General features: G+C 40.9%; 1 protein-coding gene across 1 annotated transcript in view; it reads left to right on the top strand.

The window, feature by feature from the left end:
* xpo7 (exportin 7) overlaps positions 1 to 17,372 on the top strand; it is a 28,432-nt gene that overhangs the window by 916 nt on the left and 10,144 nt on the right. The window contains exons 2-14 of the mRNA XM_032569831.1: positions 8,550 to 8,696; positions 9,911 to 10,004; positions 10,139 to 10,305; positions 11,441 to 11,506; positions 12,159 to 12,263; positions 13,482 to 13,647; positions 14,727 to 14,800; positions 14,875 to 14,994; positions 15,076 to 15,222; positions 15,313 to 15,485; positions 16,376 to 16,569; positions 16,651 to 16,756; positions 16,889 to 17,024. Of these exons, the coding sequence (XP_032425722.1) occupies positions 8,550 to 8,696; positions 9,911 to 10,004; positions 10,139 to 10,305; positions 11,441 to 11,506; positions 12,159 to 12,263; positions 13,482 to 13,647; positions 14,727 to 14,800; positions 14,875 to 14,994; positions 15,076 to 15,222; positions 15,313 to 15,485; positions 16,376 to 16,569; positions 16,651 to 16,756; positions 16,889 to 17,024 (1,695 nt within the window). The remainder of the gene's footprint in view (positions 1 to 8,549; positions 8,697 to 9,910; positions 10,005 to 10,138; positions 10,306 to 11,440; positions 11,507 to 12,158; positions 12,264 to 13,481; positions 13,648 to 14,726; positions 14,801 to 14,874; positions 14,995 to 15,075; positions 15,223 to 15,312; positions 15,486 to 16,375; positions 16,570 to 16,650; positions 16,757 to 16,888; positions 17,025 to 17,372) is intronic.

The following is a 17,372-nucleotide window of genomic DNA, read 5'->3' as shown; positions in this document are numbered from 1 at the left end:
CGATTCGCCGATTGATTGTCGTGAGAAAGATTTAACATGCTTTTTCCGCTTAGTGTGAGAGTGTTGTGGATAACCTACCGGACATTGAATACGAAAAAACACACACAGCAATGCTTCGCGTTTTATGTGAATGTGAGTGAACTCCCACGGGAGGCGAGCTGCATCATGGATACCGAGTGTCGCTGCATCCCAGCAAGCTTCACCCTGTATGTTTATGGGATTTTCTCCTGCCCAAGATCGACCTGGGCAGGAATCTGCAGCACACATCAACCTAAATAAGCTTTGATATAAACTGCCCTACATAACGAAGCAGGAATTCTACATATAAAAACTACTTTTTGCTCAAAAGTGGCTTAAAACACCACGCATACAATTAATGTTTGATTTTATGACTATTTATGATTTTTGGTCATTTGATGTCGTTTGATGTGGCGTGTAAAATAGTGTATTTTACAACTAAAATGAAAAACATAATATTGAATTTATCAATGAACCTACATGACTGATCAACTGAAGAAGAATCCTCAGTAGACAGATTATGAGCTTTTAGGGGGTTTTAAAATGTCCCACTCTCAAACTGACTCTAATTTTCCAACAAACGGTTTGCGAGTTGTTTTTTAGCATCAGACTGACCAGTACAGACCCACCCCCACTTGTTGCTATGCACTCCCCTCCAACCAGCAAAAAGAAAGCTACTATTGTTTATATTTGATTACAAATTTGCCTGTTTGGAAATTGCAGTTGCAAAAATCAGAAAGGAGGCCAATTAACAAGCTTGTTGTACTTGTTGTATAAATTTCAGAATGGTGAAAAGTTATTTAAAAAAATTCTGAAGCATAAATTACATTATAACTTTTATAATCAATGTATTTGCAGGAGTAGGCACAGCAAAAATGTTCCCCTCTTAATTTTTTAAGAGTTTAATAAAGTTTATCCCCCATATACACTCTTTAACAAAACCAAATGTAATTGATATGAATTAATTGTGATATGTTTGTGCAGCTAATATTTCTGTAGCACAGCTGTTTGAAGCCATGTTTGTTTGGTAACAACACAAATTAAATTCTTAGATGCACAAACATGTGGCAGAAATTTATTTTGACTTACAGGAAGGTGAACAACTTCACTCAGGTGCAAAACCTGAGTGAGCAGTATGCGCAGTAATGATGGTACCTCTTATGCTGTGAAATCACGGAATGCTGAAGGTTCCTCCATGGAGTAGCGCCTACCTGCCCTGCTGTGCTCTGCTGTGTAACCTCATGTGTAGGTGCATCAGTAGGTTGTCTGAATCTACACAGTGTGGTGATGACAGCATCACCACACTGACCAACCCTGGAATGAGCTCTGTGTTGCCCTTCGTTTACATTCAGTGGCGTTTGAGTCTCAATAGAACAACGTTTGGCTCTAAAGTAGGGCAAAAAAAGTGAGAGAATGTTATGAAGGGTTGTTATGAAATTAATCAGGTGCCTGAAAAATCTGATGTTCAGCTTTTGATGAAAGCTGGTGTTATTGAGTTTAGACCCAATTCACGTTGCCAAGCAGAAAGGATTTTAATAATGGGTGACGAATCAAAAGACAAAATTTCATTAGAACGTTTCGGGTTGGGTCGTGTCTCAGAAGCTGCTGAGGATGGAAACAAAACTTTAATCTGAAAGTATTGAAAACGACGTGAAGCAAGGAGACACAATCCTCACCAGATTCAAAAAGCTTCAAAAACATGTCATTCGGCTTTTATTATACCTAATGGCTGCTAGTAACGATTATTGTAGTAATGGATTGTTCTGACTGTTAATCTGAAGATTAATCAGACAAGAAAATGGGCAACATCTGCAGATTAAAAATGTATTAAAAGATCCAACTTTCTTATTTTTGAATAAGAAAATAATCATGTAATTGGCCAAAATGCAACAGCATTCCTTTAGTTTACAGTTCATCATTTGCAGCTAAAAAAAAGACTGAATATCAGTACAATGCACAGCTGACATGGTGGTTACTTCTTGGGATTTGCTATCCAGATTGAGATCTGGATAGCAAAAGGTGCTTAAAAGAATTAAAACAAAACACGGCCCCTACTCTTGTTAATGATTAATCAATTACTAAATCAGGTGACCATTATTTCAACAATCAATTCATCACAAGTAATCTTATTAATTAGTTGTTTCAGGCCTAAATTGAAGTTATATGATTCACACTTGAAATGTACAAATCAGGCAGCTTGCTATAACTTGATACATCATCAGCTCAGGTCACATGTAATGCATGTAAAAACTGTTTTTTTTTTTTGTTTGGTTGGTTTTTTTCCATGTTTATTAAGTGAAAATTGTATTGCTCTGATTGTTATCTAGGATTTCTATTATTATTAGTGTAATAATGGTTATGCTGTCATTCTCCAAAACTAACTGCTCTAATAGTTGTAATGGGGGCAGCGAAGGGTGAAACAGTAAATTTGACATCTGTTGTCTATAGGAAGTCAGTCTTGCTAAGTGATGGTCAGTTGCAGTCAGATTATTATCATGCTAAATTAGCGTTGAATGACTTCCACCAGTTGTTGATGTGGCAGCACTTTAAAGCCAGGTCAGAAAAATAAACTGCTAAAAACTTTATTGACACACTAGAAAGAAACACTGGAAGCAGCAGTGAAGATATCCTGAAATTTGACATTCAGTTGAAAATCTGAAATATTTCTACTGGTCAATGTTGGATGAAATTGTTTAATGCTGATCTTCTACACAATCATACTTTTGTGCAAAATCACAAAAGTATGATTACAATGCGTTTTTCTTTTCGGTATATAGACACATTTAAGTTAGTTTGTTTTATTGTGTATATTATTTTCTAAGAAATCTCATGAACAGATCTAACCAGCTGGTACTACCCTAAAATATCAGCTCATGATGAAAATAATAAGCTTAGTTTTCAACAAGGTGGGATCTCGGTTTTTAATTAACAGTTTAAGTTTTAGTGATGTTCTCAGCAGGCTTGCTCTCAGGAACTACCTCTCCAGTTGAAATGGATCCTTATGCTGTGAAATCACAGTAAGGATTTTAGCACAATTAGGCTAGATTAACACTTAGCTGTTAAAGGAAAAACCTGACTTGGGGAAAACTGTAATTCTAACCATATTCTAATTGGTTTGCATAATTTTTCCAAGCAGGATTGACATTGAAAACATGTCATTTAAGACAAGATACACTGATCTAAAGCTCTTGTTCAGCTGAAAAAATGTTAATTTGAAGTAAAACCTGCTCCATTTATCTTCACTATTTTTATCTAAAACATATGAAACATGCTTTATTATTGACAGAACAATGAACCTGCTTCTTATTGTTTTAGTCCCTCAAATACAAAGTTGGAAGTTCAGTAAATCCGACAAGCTGGTAACCAGTTAATCAAACAAATCTGACCTTCCTGAAGCATCCAGCTAAATGTTTTTTCACTGGCCAGCTAACAGCAGACAGAGGACAGTGTTGCTCCGGTAGTTTCCTACATGTAGTGAGGATGAAACACAGCAAGACCAGACTCTGAGACAGCACCTGACACCCAAAGCATCAACTCTAAACTCATCTTTGCTGCCACTGTTACTGGTGAATAATAATAATAAAAAAAACGACTGTCTAAAATAAATTAACTGGCCATGCTTAGCCTGACGGGGGGAAACAAGTGAAGCCTGGCAGCCCACGAGGCTTAGTATACTCTAAAACAGCGGTCCCCAACCTTTTTAGTCGCGTGGACCGGTCAGCCCTTCGCAATTTTGCTGCGGGTGGGGGGTGGTGGTGGTGGGGGTGTCGTAAGTATCGAGTCCAATGCTGTTGTTTTGGGGGGGGGGGGGCGCAAGCATGTTGTTTTGTTACTCATTCTGCTGCAAGTTGGCTCAATTTTGACACGCAAGACGTAACCGGTAAAATCCGGTTTAGGATTTTCAAAATAAAAGATCCCGAAGTAGTTCATTATTTCTTTCGCGGCCCGGTGGTTGGGGACCACTGCTCTAAAAGAAACCATGCATACAGTGAAATGCTTGTTGCTTTGCTCATTATGGCTTATAGATAATGTAAGCCCAAGATTCAGGGTCTCAGAAAATTTTTATATTTTATAAGAGTATAACTTAAAAAATGTTTTTTTTAAAAAAAACCCAAATATTCTGAAAAGTATCATTTCCATCCAGTCAAAACTTGGTTTGGCTCCTCTTGCATGAATTATTGCATCAATGCACTGTGGAATGGATGAGATCCACTTGTGCCTTGTTCAGCAACAAGGGCTTGTTGCTGAACATGTGCTATATAAATAAAATTACCTTTGTGGGTCAGTGTATGTGCAATGGAAGTCCAGGTAGCTTTGGTAGCTGCCTTCAGGTTTGGGTTATCTACTGTTTTTAAATATATATAAAACAACAATTACAATTTTTTTAAGTACTTGATGGAATACAACTGATTCAGTGACTGTATCACATATAAGTCTATATTAATGAAATAGTATTTTTTTATCTCTTTTTTCTACTAGGTTGTGTTTTTTAAAATATATATATATTTTTACATATTTAAAAAGAAATAAAGATCTGCAGAATGTGCCCATGTTGCTTTATCTGATTAATCATCAAAACAATTGATAACATAATGGATTTGTTGAATACAGTGAACCCTCGTTTATTGAGGGGGTTACGTTCCAAAAAGAACCCGCGATAGGCGAAATCCTCGAAGTAGTAACCTTTATTTTTTTTTTACAATTATTATACAATAAAATACTCCATAATATATTGAAACCAAAGAACAAAACCTTTTTACAGGCCCAAACATTTGTTTAACAAATAAAAAGTACTGTATAAACATTTTTTTTTTTTTACAAATAACTACTGTACTGTAAAATAATAATTTTAATACAAACTGAAGGCGGATTCCCGTGCCCGAATTGCGGAGATCATGCTTATTGGTCCCCTGAAAACAATGAAAATTGGACGCTATGTTGACAAATGCTACATGTAAACACATGTAGCATTTGTCAACAACTCGTAGGCAGAAGTGAGAGCGCTGCGCAGCGCAAATAATCACCCAGCTGGAACTCAGTGCGCTAAATAATAGAACATAACTTAATGAAGCTCAGAGGCAGATAATTTGCCTCAAGGAATTTTAATAATCAAGGTACTCGACTCATTCAAGGAATTGTTACAGCCCTAGCTGCTAGACACCCTCTAAAACTGACTGCTTCCATTCTTTATACCTAAGGTCATAAAGTGGATAATTAAAAAACGTTGATTCTTCAATAAATTGTTTAAATTTATGACTGTTCTGATTTCTCTTTTCAAACTCTAAAAAACAAACTAGTTTTATCATCTCTAGGTAAGCTGAAGAAGTGTAGAATTTGGATAATTCTCTGCACCTTGTAAAATATTGTTACTTTTAGTTCACTTGAACACAGCTACATCAAAACATCGGTCCCAGAGAAATTGTTGATCATAACATTGAATCAGTTCCTAATCGGCTGCATGAGAAACCCACTCATAGTTTAAAACATGTCTATTGTAAGCCTAAAGCAAGTTAAATGAGAACCGAAATAGTTGGATTTCGATCTGGAAAGCCAGCTCCATCTGTTGGCTGGCTCATGCTGACTCAGGAGGAGTACATCAGGACATGAACAATGTCCAAATATGAGCTGGATGGAGGCAACAGCTGCGGGGCTCAGTGTGTTCCTTAGAGCGGCTCCGTTCTTCTGCCTCCGTATTCAAAGCTGCTACAGAGCACACCAACGTGTTTCAACAGAAGGAAAGAAATCCTCAAATCACAGATTTTTCATTAGGACAGCTCTGACCTTGTGTTTTGGTTCAGATATCCACCAGGTTTCTGATTTCCACCCATCCAGAAACTGGTTTTCCCCAGTATATTATAAGCCTGGTGGGCCACCAGGCTTTACTTGCCTCCCCACCAGGCTATGCATTGCTTATTTATTAAATTTTTTTTTTAAATGTTTGCATTTTTAAGACTTTATAGTTGGAGTTCAGGTATTAATCTTCTAATAACATATAATTATCAAGTGATATTTTCAAGTTTCCTGTCATTTAAACATTTTTTAGCTCAAAAACACGACACACCACTGGATGAATGACTGCCTGAGCACCCCAACCACTGGACTTGGCAAGTTTTCTTGGAGAAACCCTGAGTTTCTCTTTTGCCTAAGTGTAAAAATTGATCTAATTGTCTTTGTAAATATTTTCAACTATCTGTATTAAGGTTGTTATAATACCAAAATATCAAAGTTGATACCAATAAAAATACTCCCATTTCACAGCGTTTCCCTCAGAAAACTAGCTAAGCCTGCTGGTAAGGCTGTCCATCAGCGGCCCATTGTTTTCGTGTTTTTGTGTTAAAAATTTTTAAAAGTTGATAGTAAATTTGAAAATATGGAAATGTGTGTTTTTGGAAGACATTCTTGCCAACTCTTTAACGTCTCTGTAAAAAGGCGAACAAGAAAAGTATCATTTAAATAAATATAAAAATGTTGCACTCCAGTTAGATCATAATGGCCAGTGGGGTCATAAAGTAAGTTACATTTAAAGGTTGAAGAAATTAAAAGAAATATTAAGCATAGGAAGCATATTTCCATGCTTAACTAAATATCTTTTGGTTACAAATTCATTGTGATATGTTTTTCTGAATCTTGCCATTTTGCTTTAGTAATGTCTACAGCTTGATGTAGTATTTTGATTTGCTGGTTGTCATTGTTTTTTGGGGGGTTTGCAAGGAATATGGTGATTGAATTAAGACCCATCTGTGATTTGCTGGTGGTGTGACTCATTTACATAAACATTATCATCTGCAGGCCCAAACTAAGAGCCAGGTGTGTGTTGGATCACCTGCTGAGCTAACTTCTGTGAGATGTAAAAGCTAATGGCACTCATTCTTTTTTCACAAAGATACAGTGAACCCTCGTTTTTTGCGGGGGTTGCGTTCCAAAAAGAACCCGTGATAGGCGAAATCCGTGAAGTAGTTACCTTTGTTTTTTTTTACAATTATTATACAGAATAATTAAATGCTCTACATTGAAACCAAAGAACAAAACCTGTTTTCAGGCCCAAGCATTTTTTTAAACAAATATAACGCTTTCTTACAAATAACTACAGTAAAATAACCATTTTAATCATCAATATGAAGTACAGTAGGAGAAATTGTGACTCGTGTATTTCACTGCGCCTCTGACTGACGCTGCGGCCTGACTCCGCTCTCTAGTGTCTTTTTCTTCTGAAGCCTGTGGTGCAGGTGTGTTTTTTCGGAAGAAGAACATAGTTATCGGTAGTTGTTGCTCTTTTTTATTCTGGGCAAAAAATATTTGCCAAAATTTGCCAAGCTGTATTACGTATATTTAAATACCGTAACGTTATTGGCACACAGGCAGAGAAGAAGCGCGGAGACTGTTTAGCCAATCAGGACGCAGAGCACAATGCACTGTGAAAAAAAACTGCACAAAAAAATTTGCAAGGCCGTGAAAAATGAACCGCGTTATAGCGAGAGTTCACTGTATATGTGATATATATATGTATCAGTCTCACTTCACTCTCTAGCTCTGTGAGAATGTGTTATTGCATTATTATGCAATGACTATTATGTTACTTGAAAATTATTGTTTGTCACGATAACTTCATCACAGGCAGCGCTAAACAAATGGATTTTAGTCTTGATTTAAAGGCTCTTGGTTTATCTTTGAAGTTTTCTGGGTGGTTTAACAACTGTATTTTAGAGTCTGTTCTCTCAGTGTAAGGACTATAGAACTATCTTCCTGGTTTTAGTCAGAACGCCAGCAGCAGCGTTCTGGATCAGCTGCAGCTGGAGGTTTGATTTTTCAGGCAGACCTGTGAGGAGCTGAGCTCAACCTTAATATTTAAATATTTTATTAAAAAAACACTTTTACTGATAAACTCTTTAGTTTCTTTGACCATGGTTATGTTGGAGGTTTTCCTCCTAGTTTTGGGGATGAATCTGCTGGTCAAACTTGGATCAAACACTCAGACTGAACTGAACGTCTTGTTCTGTCACTCATAGCCAGCCAACCGCTGCTGTCCTTTTAATAGTCATTTATGTGGAGGTTTATCAGCAGTAATTAAGTTTGTTGGTGCTCATCTCATGCAGCAGATGACACGTGTGCAGGCAGGGCTCCGTGCGCAGCTCTTATCTCAGGACTACAGAGTGAGCGTGCTAGATGCAACTCCTGCATACACCTGCTGCACCACAGTGCTGCTGTAGCCAACAGAAGCTCCTCTGCTGTTGCTGCTGCTGCAGTATAACCTGCCTGCTCCACCATTTTGAATTTATCAGTGACCGGCATCTCTGTGTCACCAGACATGACTCAGCACCTTACAGGAATTTGATATCATTAATGTACAGGAGGCCGTCTCTTCCTCACAACAGGTGAAAAACAGACGTCCATGTTTTCGTCTGCCGGCTACAACCGGAGACCAAACGGTCCCACACTTAAGCTGTTCTCAGTGAAAAAGGGAATGTTGACTTGCTTGAAAGTGAACTGTCTGTGGGTTCTGTCTGTGATTACTGTGTGTTGTGTTTGTGCAGGGCCTTGCCCAGCTGGAGATCCTGTGTAAGCAGCTGTATGAGACCACCGACACCGCCGTGCGACACCAGGCAGAGAAAGCTCTGGTGGAGTTCACCAACAGCCCTGACTGTCTTAGTAAATGTCAGCTGCTGCTGGAGAGAGGCAGTGTAAGTGTCTGCAGGGGGACTCACTTCATTCACCACTAATCATTGTTTCTCTGATTAAACGTGCTGCAGTGTGACTTCAAAGAAAATACTTTACAGGCTTTTTATGTCTTTAAGTGGAAAAATAGAGATACAGTGAGTGTGGTCAACAGGTGGCGGTACAGCCCTGATCATGTCAATGACAAAGCCAGAATTACAAGAACCTGGGCTGGAGCCAGTTTTGGTGGCCTGTTCACAAGGGAAAAACTAATTGACTAGTGCAAACGTACAATATTAATAGGTAGTTCTGTACATAAGCGGGTATGAACTGAGGCTTGTAGGTCTAATACATCCTCGAGCCAATAACTCCATGTTACCCGAGTTGCATGCTGCTTGGACTGCTGGGACACCTCAGCTTCTTTTGAGGCCAGAGAGGTCCAGTAGGACTCCTTTTTCAGCCTGACATCATCCTTCACCTCCTTTGTCCACCAGCAGGTCCAGGGGTGGGTAATCTAAGTGCCTAAGTACAAACAACAGTCAGACCTTGTCCCCCCACTCATAGCCAGGGGGAGGTTATCCTGTCATTCACTGGAGTGAACCATAACATACAGGTACCAAGATGGGGGTAACAAGTAGAGGCGCCGAGCAGACCCCCTCCGGCTGAACGTCTCTCACCAGGGGAACTCCAGAGTGAAACAGTGTCCAACTCCTCTCAAGGATACTGGATCCAGAGCCAGAGCCATGTGATATTTTACATCCCAAGAGCCCTAACCCTCACACAGGTGGTGAGCCCATGGGAAGTGGGACCCATGTCTCTTCTTCAGGGTGTGCCCAAACAGGCTCCATGGGTTGAAGCTCAGGCGCTCACCAACATGCCCCACCTCCAGAGTGGGGCCCCGGTGTCCCCAGGGAACATTGTTTCTGTTGATTTTACTCATCACAAGGGGTCTTTGGGCAGCACTTTCCTAGGTCCTCACCTAGGATCTATCTGCCTTGGGTGACCCTACTGGTGGCATGAAGCTCATGACAGGATATCTCCTAGGGTCTTTGCAGCACTCAAACCCCTCTGCCACAGTAAGGTGGCAGCCCAGGGAGGGGTCCTAGTTCATACATCTTTCTTTTCTGTCCACATAATTTTTTTTACATTACATCAATAGCGAAAATAATACAAAATTTATTTTTAGATTTTTAATTTAAGCTACAAGCTAGCTAACATTATATCTCTGCTCTCTTCTCAGTCTTCTTATTCTCAGCTACTTGCCGCCACTTGTTTATCTAAACTGGTGTCTCGGACCAGTAACCCTTTACCCCTTGAGCAACGCATTGACATTCGTAAGTATATTTGTTTCTCTGGCGGCCATCTTTTTTTTTTCCAACATGAAGGAAAACTCTCCTTAGTGCTCTTGACAAATCAAAGCAGTCTTCACATGTCTTTTAAGTGGGATGTTGTTTTATGTAACACACAGGGAACTATGTGTTGAATTACCTGGCAACACGGCCGAAGTTAGCAGCATTTGTGACCCAGGCTCTGATCCAGCTTTATGCCCGGATCACCAAACTGGGCTGGTTTGACTGTCAGAAAGATGACTACGTCTTTAGAAACGTCATCGCTGATGTTACGCGATTCCTGCAGGTGAGAATCTCAAGTCTTGTGAGATGGTTCCTTGTCAGAGTTCTGAGTTCAAAGAAAGTGGTCTACTTTCAGATGCATTGAGAAGCTTTGAGTTTTTGTGTGGGCTGGAAAAGTCTAGGACAGGGGTGTCAAAGTCCAGTCCTCGAGGGCCGATGTCCTGCAGTTTTTAGATGTGGCACAGGTACAAAACGCTGGAATGAAATGGCTTAATTACCTCCTCCTTGTGTAGATCAGTTCTCCAGAGCCTTAATGACCTAATTATTCTATTCAGGTGTGGTGCAGCAGAGGCACATCTAAAAGTTGCAGGACAGCGGCCCTTGAGGACTGGAGTTTGACACCTGTGGTCTAGGAAATGATGGTGTTTCTATGCTTCAGACTCTCTGTAATCTCTGTGTACATCTCTCTCCTTATCTCTGTTTTCTGTGTGTGTGTGTGTGTGTGCGCGTCTTCTTTTACAAATGTGTGCAGATCTTTGTCAGTATTCTGCTAATGTCAAGAAAGCAAAATTTTCCAATTGCTGTGTTTCCTTAAATAAGAAATGAAATTCAAATCATGCATGTTCACATGACAAGTTGAAAATCATGGTAGCAACAGATGTAAACAGTTATGAGATATACAGTATTCATAATTCTGCCATAGTGCTAGCGTACATCATCTATCAGCCAATCAGAGGAGACGTCAGGGTCTTGTTCAGGCGTTGGAGCAACAAGCCCCGCCTCCTTGGGAGGACCTACATTTGTGGCATTTTGGGGAAATTTTACAGTGGAGCCAGCCGCACTTTGAAAAAACAAACTACAAACCACAAAAAAGACTACTTCTTGTTTTCTTCGCCTCTTCCCAGTAATAACATCCAGTAATGATTATGTGACTGGTGTGGTTCAAAACAATGTTTCCATCGCGGTTTTACAAAATACATCTGAGGATAATCCACCTCATCCCAGCACAACAACTTATCAAAAACGTGTTTTTTTTTTTTTTGTTTTTACATTGCCGTGCTTTCATTAAGCAAATTTATTTTCAGATTTTTAATTTACGTGATTAGGCTGAAGAACAACTGAAAATGGTCGTGAACCTGAGAATGATTCTGGACCTGCTGTTCAGTTCAAGCCTAAACTTTGGAACTGTGTGTTTCCAGGACAGCGTGGAGCATTGCATCATAGGTGTCACCATCCTGTCCCAGCTGACGAACGAGATAAATCAGGTAGGTTTTCCTGTGAGTGTTTCAGTGTGAGGCGTAGATATGTAACTGGAACGGTGGAAGCAAGATAAATCTGAGCCGCTAACGGTTTCAGAGCGCTCCAGTCTGGATTGGAGGGCTCATCATGTGACACACTCTAGTGCTTAAGCTATTCCCAGTAGCTTAAAGATGGAAAATGTAAAGATTTTCATTTGTGCTGCCTGCCAGGTGGAGACATGGAAAACCAAATGTTTGCTTTGATTCTTAAGAACAAAAGTCAAGCTGCTCAGATTGAAGCAGTGTGTTGGTGTGACTGGATAAGCCTGTTGTAAACTGATCAGTGGCAGCAGATCGCTCCAACATAATTCAGTTTTAGAATTTCCAGATTATGTTCCTTATTTAGGATCTACACTTAAAAAGTTGTTTTGCCTGCAGCCTGGACTCTCTGATTATGGTATAAACTGAGTCTTAAATCAATCAACCAATCAAGTTTATTGATACAGTACATTTCAACAGCAAGACAGTTCAAAGTGCTTTACATCATTAAACACAAAAATACAGTCATAAAAAACAGAAAACAAACAAACCATTGGCATTAACATGACATGATGTCACCTCCCTGCTGTTCCTCAGTATCAGGAACCCGAGTCGCCCCTCATGTTTCTGTCTCCCTCAGGCCGACACAACGCATCCGCTGACCAAACATAGGAAGATCGCGTCATCGTTCAGAGACTCCTCGCTCTTTGACATCTTCACACTTTCCTGCAACCTCCTCAAACAGGTCAGTCCCGAAGGTCACGGGGTCGGAGAATGAGTCCAACTCTCTCAAATGGGCAGTTAGGAAAAAATTGTTTATTTTAAACAAAGATGCACTGGGAAGTTGATTGGGGAAATACATCAAAATCTGATCTTCTAGTCAGAAACTAGTACTACTAAGAGGTATATAAAGCAGCTTGTACAGACTGCATGTTGTTAGGTTTTAATAGGTCAAAGCTGTTGCACTGTAACAGAACAATCCCTAGTTTATTTAGCTGGTTCTGCTGTTTTCTCTTCCTGTCTTATCTTTCCAAAATAATTGCACCAATTTCATTACACTGTACAGATCCACAGCGCCTCCTCCTGGACTCAGATGTTAGTCCTCAGCTCAAGGACATTTTCACCATTTTCACTTCTTCTCCTGTCCTCATCTTTGCACTGTAGCCATGTCTTTAGTCCCTTCCTCCTTCCATTTTGTTGCTGTGGACAAACTGTTTCATACTTGTATTTAAACCATTCATTTTCTATATAGTTAAAGGACGAGCAGCATTATGTGAACTCGACCTCTTTGAGCCTTCCATCATGTTATAATGTCATTTTCTAATCAAAAACATACCTGGAATGTGGCTTTGATTCTTCCATGCATGTTTGAGAAATCCTTTAATCTCCCATGGCAACCATTCTGGGTCCCTAAACACACACCTCCCCCACTCAGTTCCTTCAGACTAGCCAGCAGCAATTAGCAAACACCTGGTGGAACTGCTCTGCTGCTGATCTCAACACACAAACTACTTCTCAGTGCAACTCTCCTAAGAATAGTTGTAAACAGCATAATGGAGAACCATTGCTGTGATGACGTGATGAAGGCAGAGTTGTCAGAAAGAGCAGGAGCTTCTTAAAGAGACAGAGACCCAATTTCAGGGTGTTAAGTTGCAAAGTTAAACTTCTTTTAAGTCATGTTTGACATACATACAAATAATAAGAATTACAGGTAACATAGTTATTTGATTGTGCTGTAAAATGGAAAATACATAACATAATTTACATGTTTTATTTCCTCTCTTTAGATATTTAAAATGTTTTCATTGAGAGCAAAACAAAACCATAGTGAAATTCATTGTTTGTGTACAGAAACATGGTGAATAAAGTTGATTGTGATTCTGAGCCAGCACAGGCAGGAAGTGACCAGTGGAGTTCTAGCATGCAGGAAGTGATGGTGGCGTTTCTGTTGTCTCGTTTCCAGGCTTCAGGGAAGAACCTGAACCTGAACGATGAGTCCCAGCACGGCCTGCTGATGCAGCTCCTCAAGCTCAGCTACAATTGTCTCAACTTTGATTTTATAGGAACTTCCACAGACGAGTCATCAGATGACCTTTGCACTGTACAGATTCCAACATCATGGAGATCAGGTAACTTAGTGTTGAGCTCAGGGTTGTTCAGAAGAAAGCCCTAAAAGGGGCATCTCCAAGTTAAAGCTCCAATAATGCATTTCTTTTCAAATTAATTGAGGCTTTAATCATAAATGGATCATAAATAGTTCACGTTGCAGTACCGTATTTTCTGCACTATAAGGCGCACCACATTATAAGGCGCATAGAATAGACGCTACAGCAGAGGCTGTAGCGTCTATTGCATAATGTAATTAATGCATCTAATGGATGCATTAATTACATTATGCATCCATTAGATGGAGCTGCGCTAAAGGGAATGTCAACAAAATAGTCAGACAGGTCAGTCAAACTTTATTAATAATTACAAACCAGCTTTCTGAAAACTCCATTCATTCCCAAAATGAATAAACAGCTGTTTTATTATTTTCCCCGAGGTAAAGTCAGTGACGTGGTATTTTCGTGACACAGTTTATTTTTTAACAACAGCAAGGTGTAACATATAGTGGAGGGGAAGTTTTCCTCGATTCAATAAACACGTAAAAAACAGTCTGATAATGTTATGGTAAATCAAACGTTAGTGCAATCACAATATATATCCACTTCCGCACCATTGATTTGTTCATGTTAAATTCTCTGCTGCTGCTCTATTCCCGTGTTCTACTGCGTGACTGATCGCCTTGAGCTTAAACTCTGCGTCGTAAGCGTGTCTCTTAATAGGAGCCATTTTGGGGTCTTTACACAAAACCCAGCGTGCACCGCGCGCTTCTTCTTCTACATGGGAAAATGAAGTCGGCGGCTGCTTACCGTAGTTGCGAGACATGTTGTGGCTCAATATTGGTCCATATATAAGGCGCACCGGATTATAAGGCGCACTCTCGGCTTTTGAGAAAATGAAAGGTTTTTAGGTGCGCCTTATAGTGCGGAAAATACGGTACTTTGAATCCAAAACAAATAACTTTTCATTTTTTGACACTCTGCTTCAAAGTAGTACATAATTGGATTGAGGAAAGAAATGATATTTAGTTTCCAGATTGCAAATGAAAATTTCCAAACAGTCAGATGTTCTCTATTAACTTTGTGTTTGATCTCTCCTGCAGCGTTTCTCGATTCCTCCACCCTGCAGCTGTTTTTCAATTTATATCATTCCCTCCCTCCGTCCCTTTCCCCGCTGGTAAGTGTGAGCTGAACTGGAGGCGGAGCCGTAAGGTTTCTGTCGGATTCTGAGCCGGTTGTGTTCCTGTGCAGGTGCTGTCCTGTTTAGTTCAGATCGCCTCTGTCAGGCGGTCTCTCTTCAACAATGCAGAACGAGCAAAGTTCCTCTCCCATCTAGTGGACGGCGTGAAGAGGATATTGGCGAACCCACAAGTGAGGAAGTCACCTGACCCGGACGCTCCCCTGATTGTCCAATCAGGTGCCTCTTTGTGATGCTTTTTTTTTGTGCAACAGTGTCTGCCGGATCCCAACAACTACCACGAGTTCTGCCGCCTACTGGCGAGGCTGAAGAGTAACTACCAGCTGGGAGAACTGGTCAAAGTGGAGAACTACCCTGAGGTGATCCGTCTCATTGCCAACTTCACCGTCACCAGCCTGCAGGTGAGGCTGTCAGCTTCCACTCCAAGCAGTTTAAAACAACAGGACGTTGTGGGTTCTAACAACTAGTCTGGGGGTTCTGTGGGGTTGCAGCACTGGGAGTTTGCCCCCAACAGTGTCCACTACCTGCTGAGTCTGTGGCAGCGCCTGGCAGCGTCTGTCCCCTACGTCAAAGCCACCGAGCCCCACCTGCTGGAGACCTACACGCCAGAGGTGACCAAGGCCTACATCACGTCGCGGCTGGAGTCGGTCCACGTCATCCTCAGGTAGGTTCTGCAGAGGCTGTCAGAACTGCAGATCACAGTGGTTGTCATGAGTCTACCCAACGTTTCTGGTTTCATCCTCCTGCAACGTTTAACGATGGACAAACCTCCATTTCTCAGATATCTTTCCCCGTAGACAGCACATGAATGTTGCTAGGTTTCATGATAACAACCAGAAACATGATCAGAAGGAATGAGCCTGAAAATAATCAGCTTTTACACAGGAAGTCCTGTTGACAACTGAAACCCAGCCAGGCTAGCCGTCGTTTATTTGTTTATTTTGGATGCTTTTTAGTGCTGCCAATCGATTAAAAATTTAATCAGATTAATCACAATTAGTATTGTGATTAATCACTATGATTAACTTTGTAAGCTTGAAATGTAAAAATGCATATTTCCAAAATATGTTGTATCTTCTCAAACCAAGCATCTGTTTTCCAGGTTTTCATAATCTGGAAGGTTTAAAAAAGTCATTTCCAAGCAGAATTTGAAAAAGTTAACTAGTGCTTTGGTGGAAGAATAATTTCCTCTTAGAATAAATAGGCTACATACTAACTTGGTTTTATCCAAATGTCGACCGCAGTGTTTTTTCTTCTTTTTTGTTTTTTTAATCATCTTCAGCAGCAGTGGTTGATTATTTGACAGTAATCTGACAGGAACGGGCAGAGAGACGTGCTGTACTGAGGGCTGTAGCTGCTGTGTACAGTTTTTAAAACTAATTTTTTTCCTGAACACACCAGTCTGACTCTGCTGGCTCATCTATTCACTTGGGTTTTTGACTCTGCATTTCTGCCAGCAGCACCAGATGGCGCTGTGAACTAGGTAACCCTTTGGGAGGGAGGCCTGCATGCATTCTGTCCCTGCTACATCCGGTCCTCTGGTTCTCTCCACAGAGACGGCTTAGAGGACCCTCTGGATGACGCTGGGCTGGTCCAGCAGCAATTGGACCAGTTGTCCACCATTGGCCGATGTGAGTACGAGAAGACGTGTGCTCTGCTGGTGCAGCTGTTTGACCAGGCGGCTCAGACCTACCAGGAGCTGCTGCAGTCCACCAACTCCAGTGCTGCAGACGTCACCGTGCAGGAGGGTACGGCCAGCCAAACGCGTTCAAACCCAGCTGCGTCAGGCTGCGTCGGGTAGAGTCTCAGCTTTTGTCTTCTGTCTGCAGGTCGGTTGACATGGTTGGTCTATATAATCGGTGCCGTGATCGGTGGACGGGTGTCGTTTGCCAGTACGGATGAGCAGGATGCCATGGACGGAGAGTTGGTCTGCCGGTAGGAAGCGTATCTGTTGAATTGTTAAGAATCATTTAAACAGAGAACTGGTCTAATTTGACTGAGGTTCTGTCCCAGTCTTTATGCTTTTAACACGCTGTAGTTCCTGACCACGTTTGGTTTGCATGTCAGGGTTCTGCAGCTGATGAACCTGACGGACTCCCGGCTGGCTCAGGCAGGCAACGAGAGGCTAGAGCTGGCCATGCTCAGCTTCTTCGAACAGTTCCGAAAAATCTACATCGGCGACCAGGTGCAGAAGTCCTCAAAGGTGAGGCATTGCACACAGCTGTGGAGCGGGCTGGATCACAGGAAGCCTGCGCTGTCGTGATGCACACTGACATTTGTTCTCCCTCTTTAAGGCACATACTGCAAATTGTGAACTTCTCAGATAAGTGGTGGAAAGTAGAAACTGTGGTGTTGGTGGTGTTTTTGTAGCAGTTGTGTCTGTAAAGAAAACATGGCAGTAAGCTGTTGATCTGTAGCCAGAGATCTGCTAGGCTGCAACCAGGAAAGGTTTTCTCTGAGAAAAAGAATGAAAGTGAAGCTTTAAAGGGGCAGTGTTTTGTAAAATCGATGTTTTTGAGCTTTACATCATGTTACAATGTTATTCCCTCAT

Source organism: Xiphophorus hellerii, chromosome 8 (genome assembly GCF_003331165.1).
Source record: "Xiphophorus hellerii strain 12219 chromosome 8, Xiphophorus_hellerii-4.1, whole genome shotgun sequence".
Lineage (NCBI taxonomy): Eukaryota > Metazoa > Chordata > Actinopteri > Cyprinodontiformes > Poeciliidae > Xiphophorus > Xiphophorus hellerii.
Note: the sequence above shows the minus strand (reverse complement) of the source record. Positions and strands in the feature narration are given on the sequence as shown.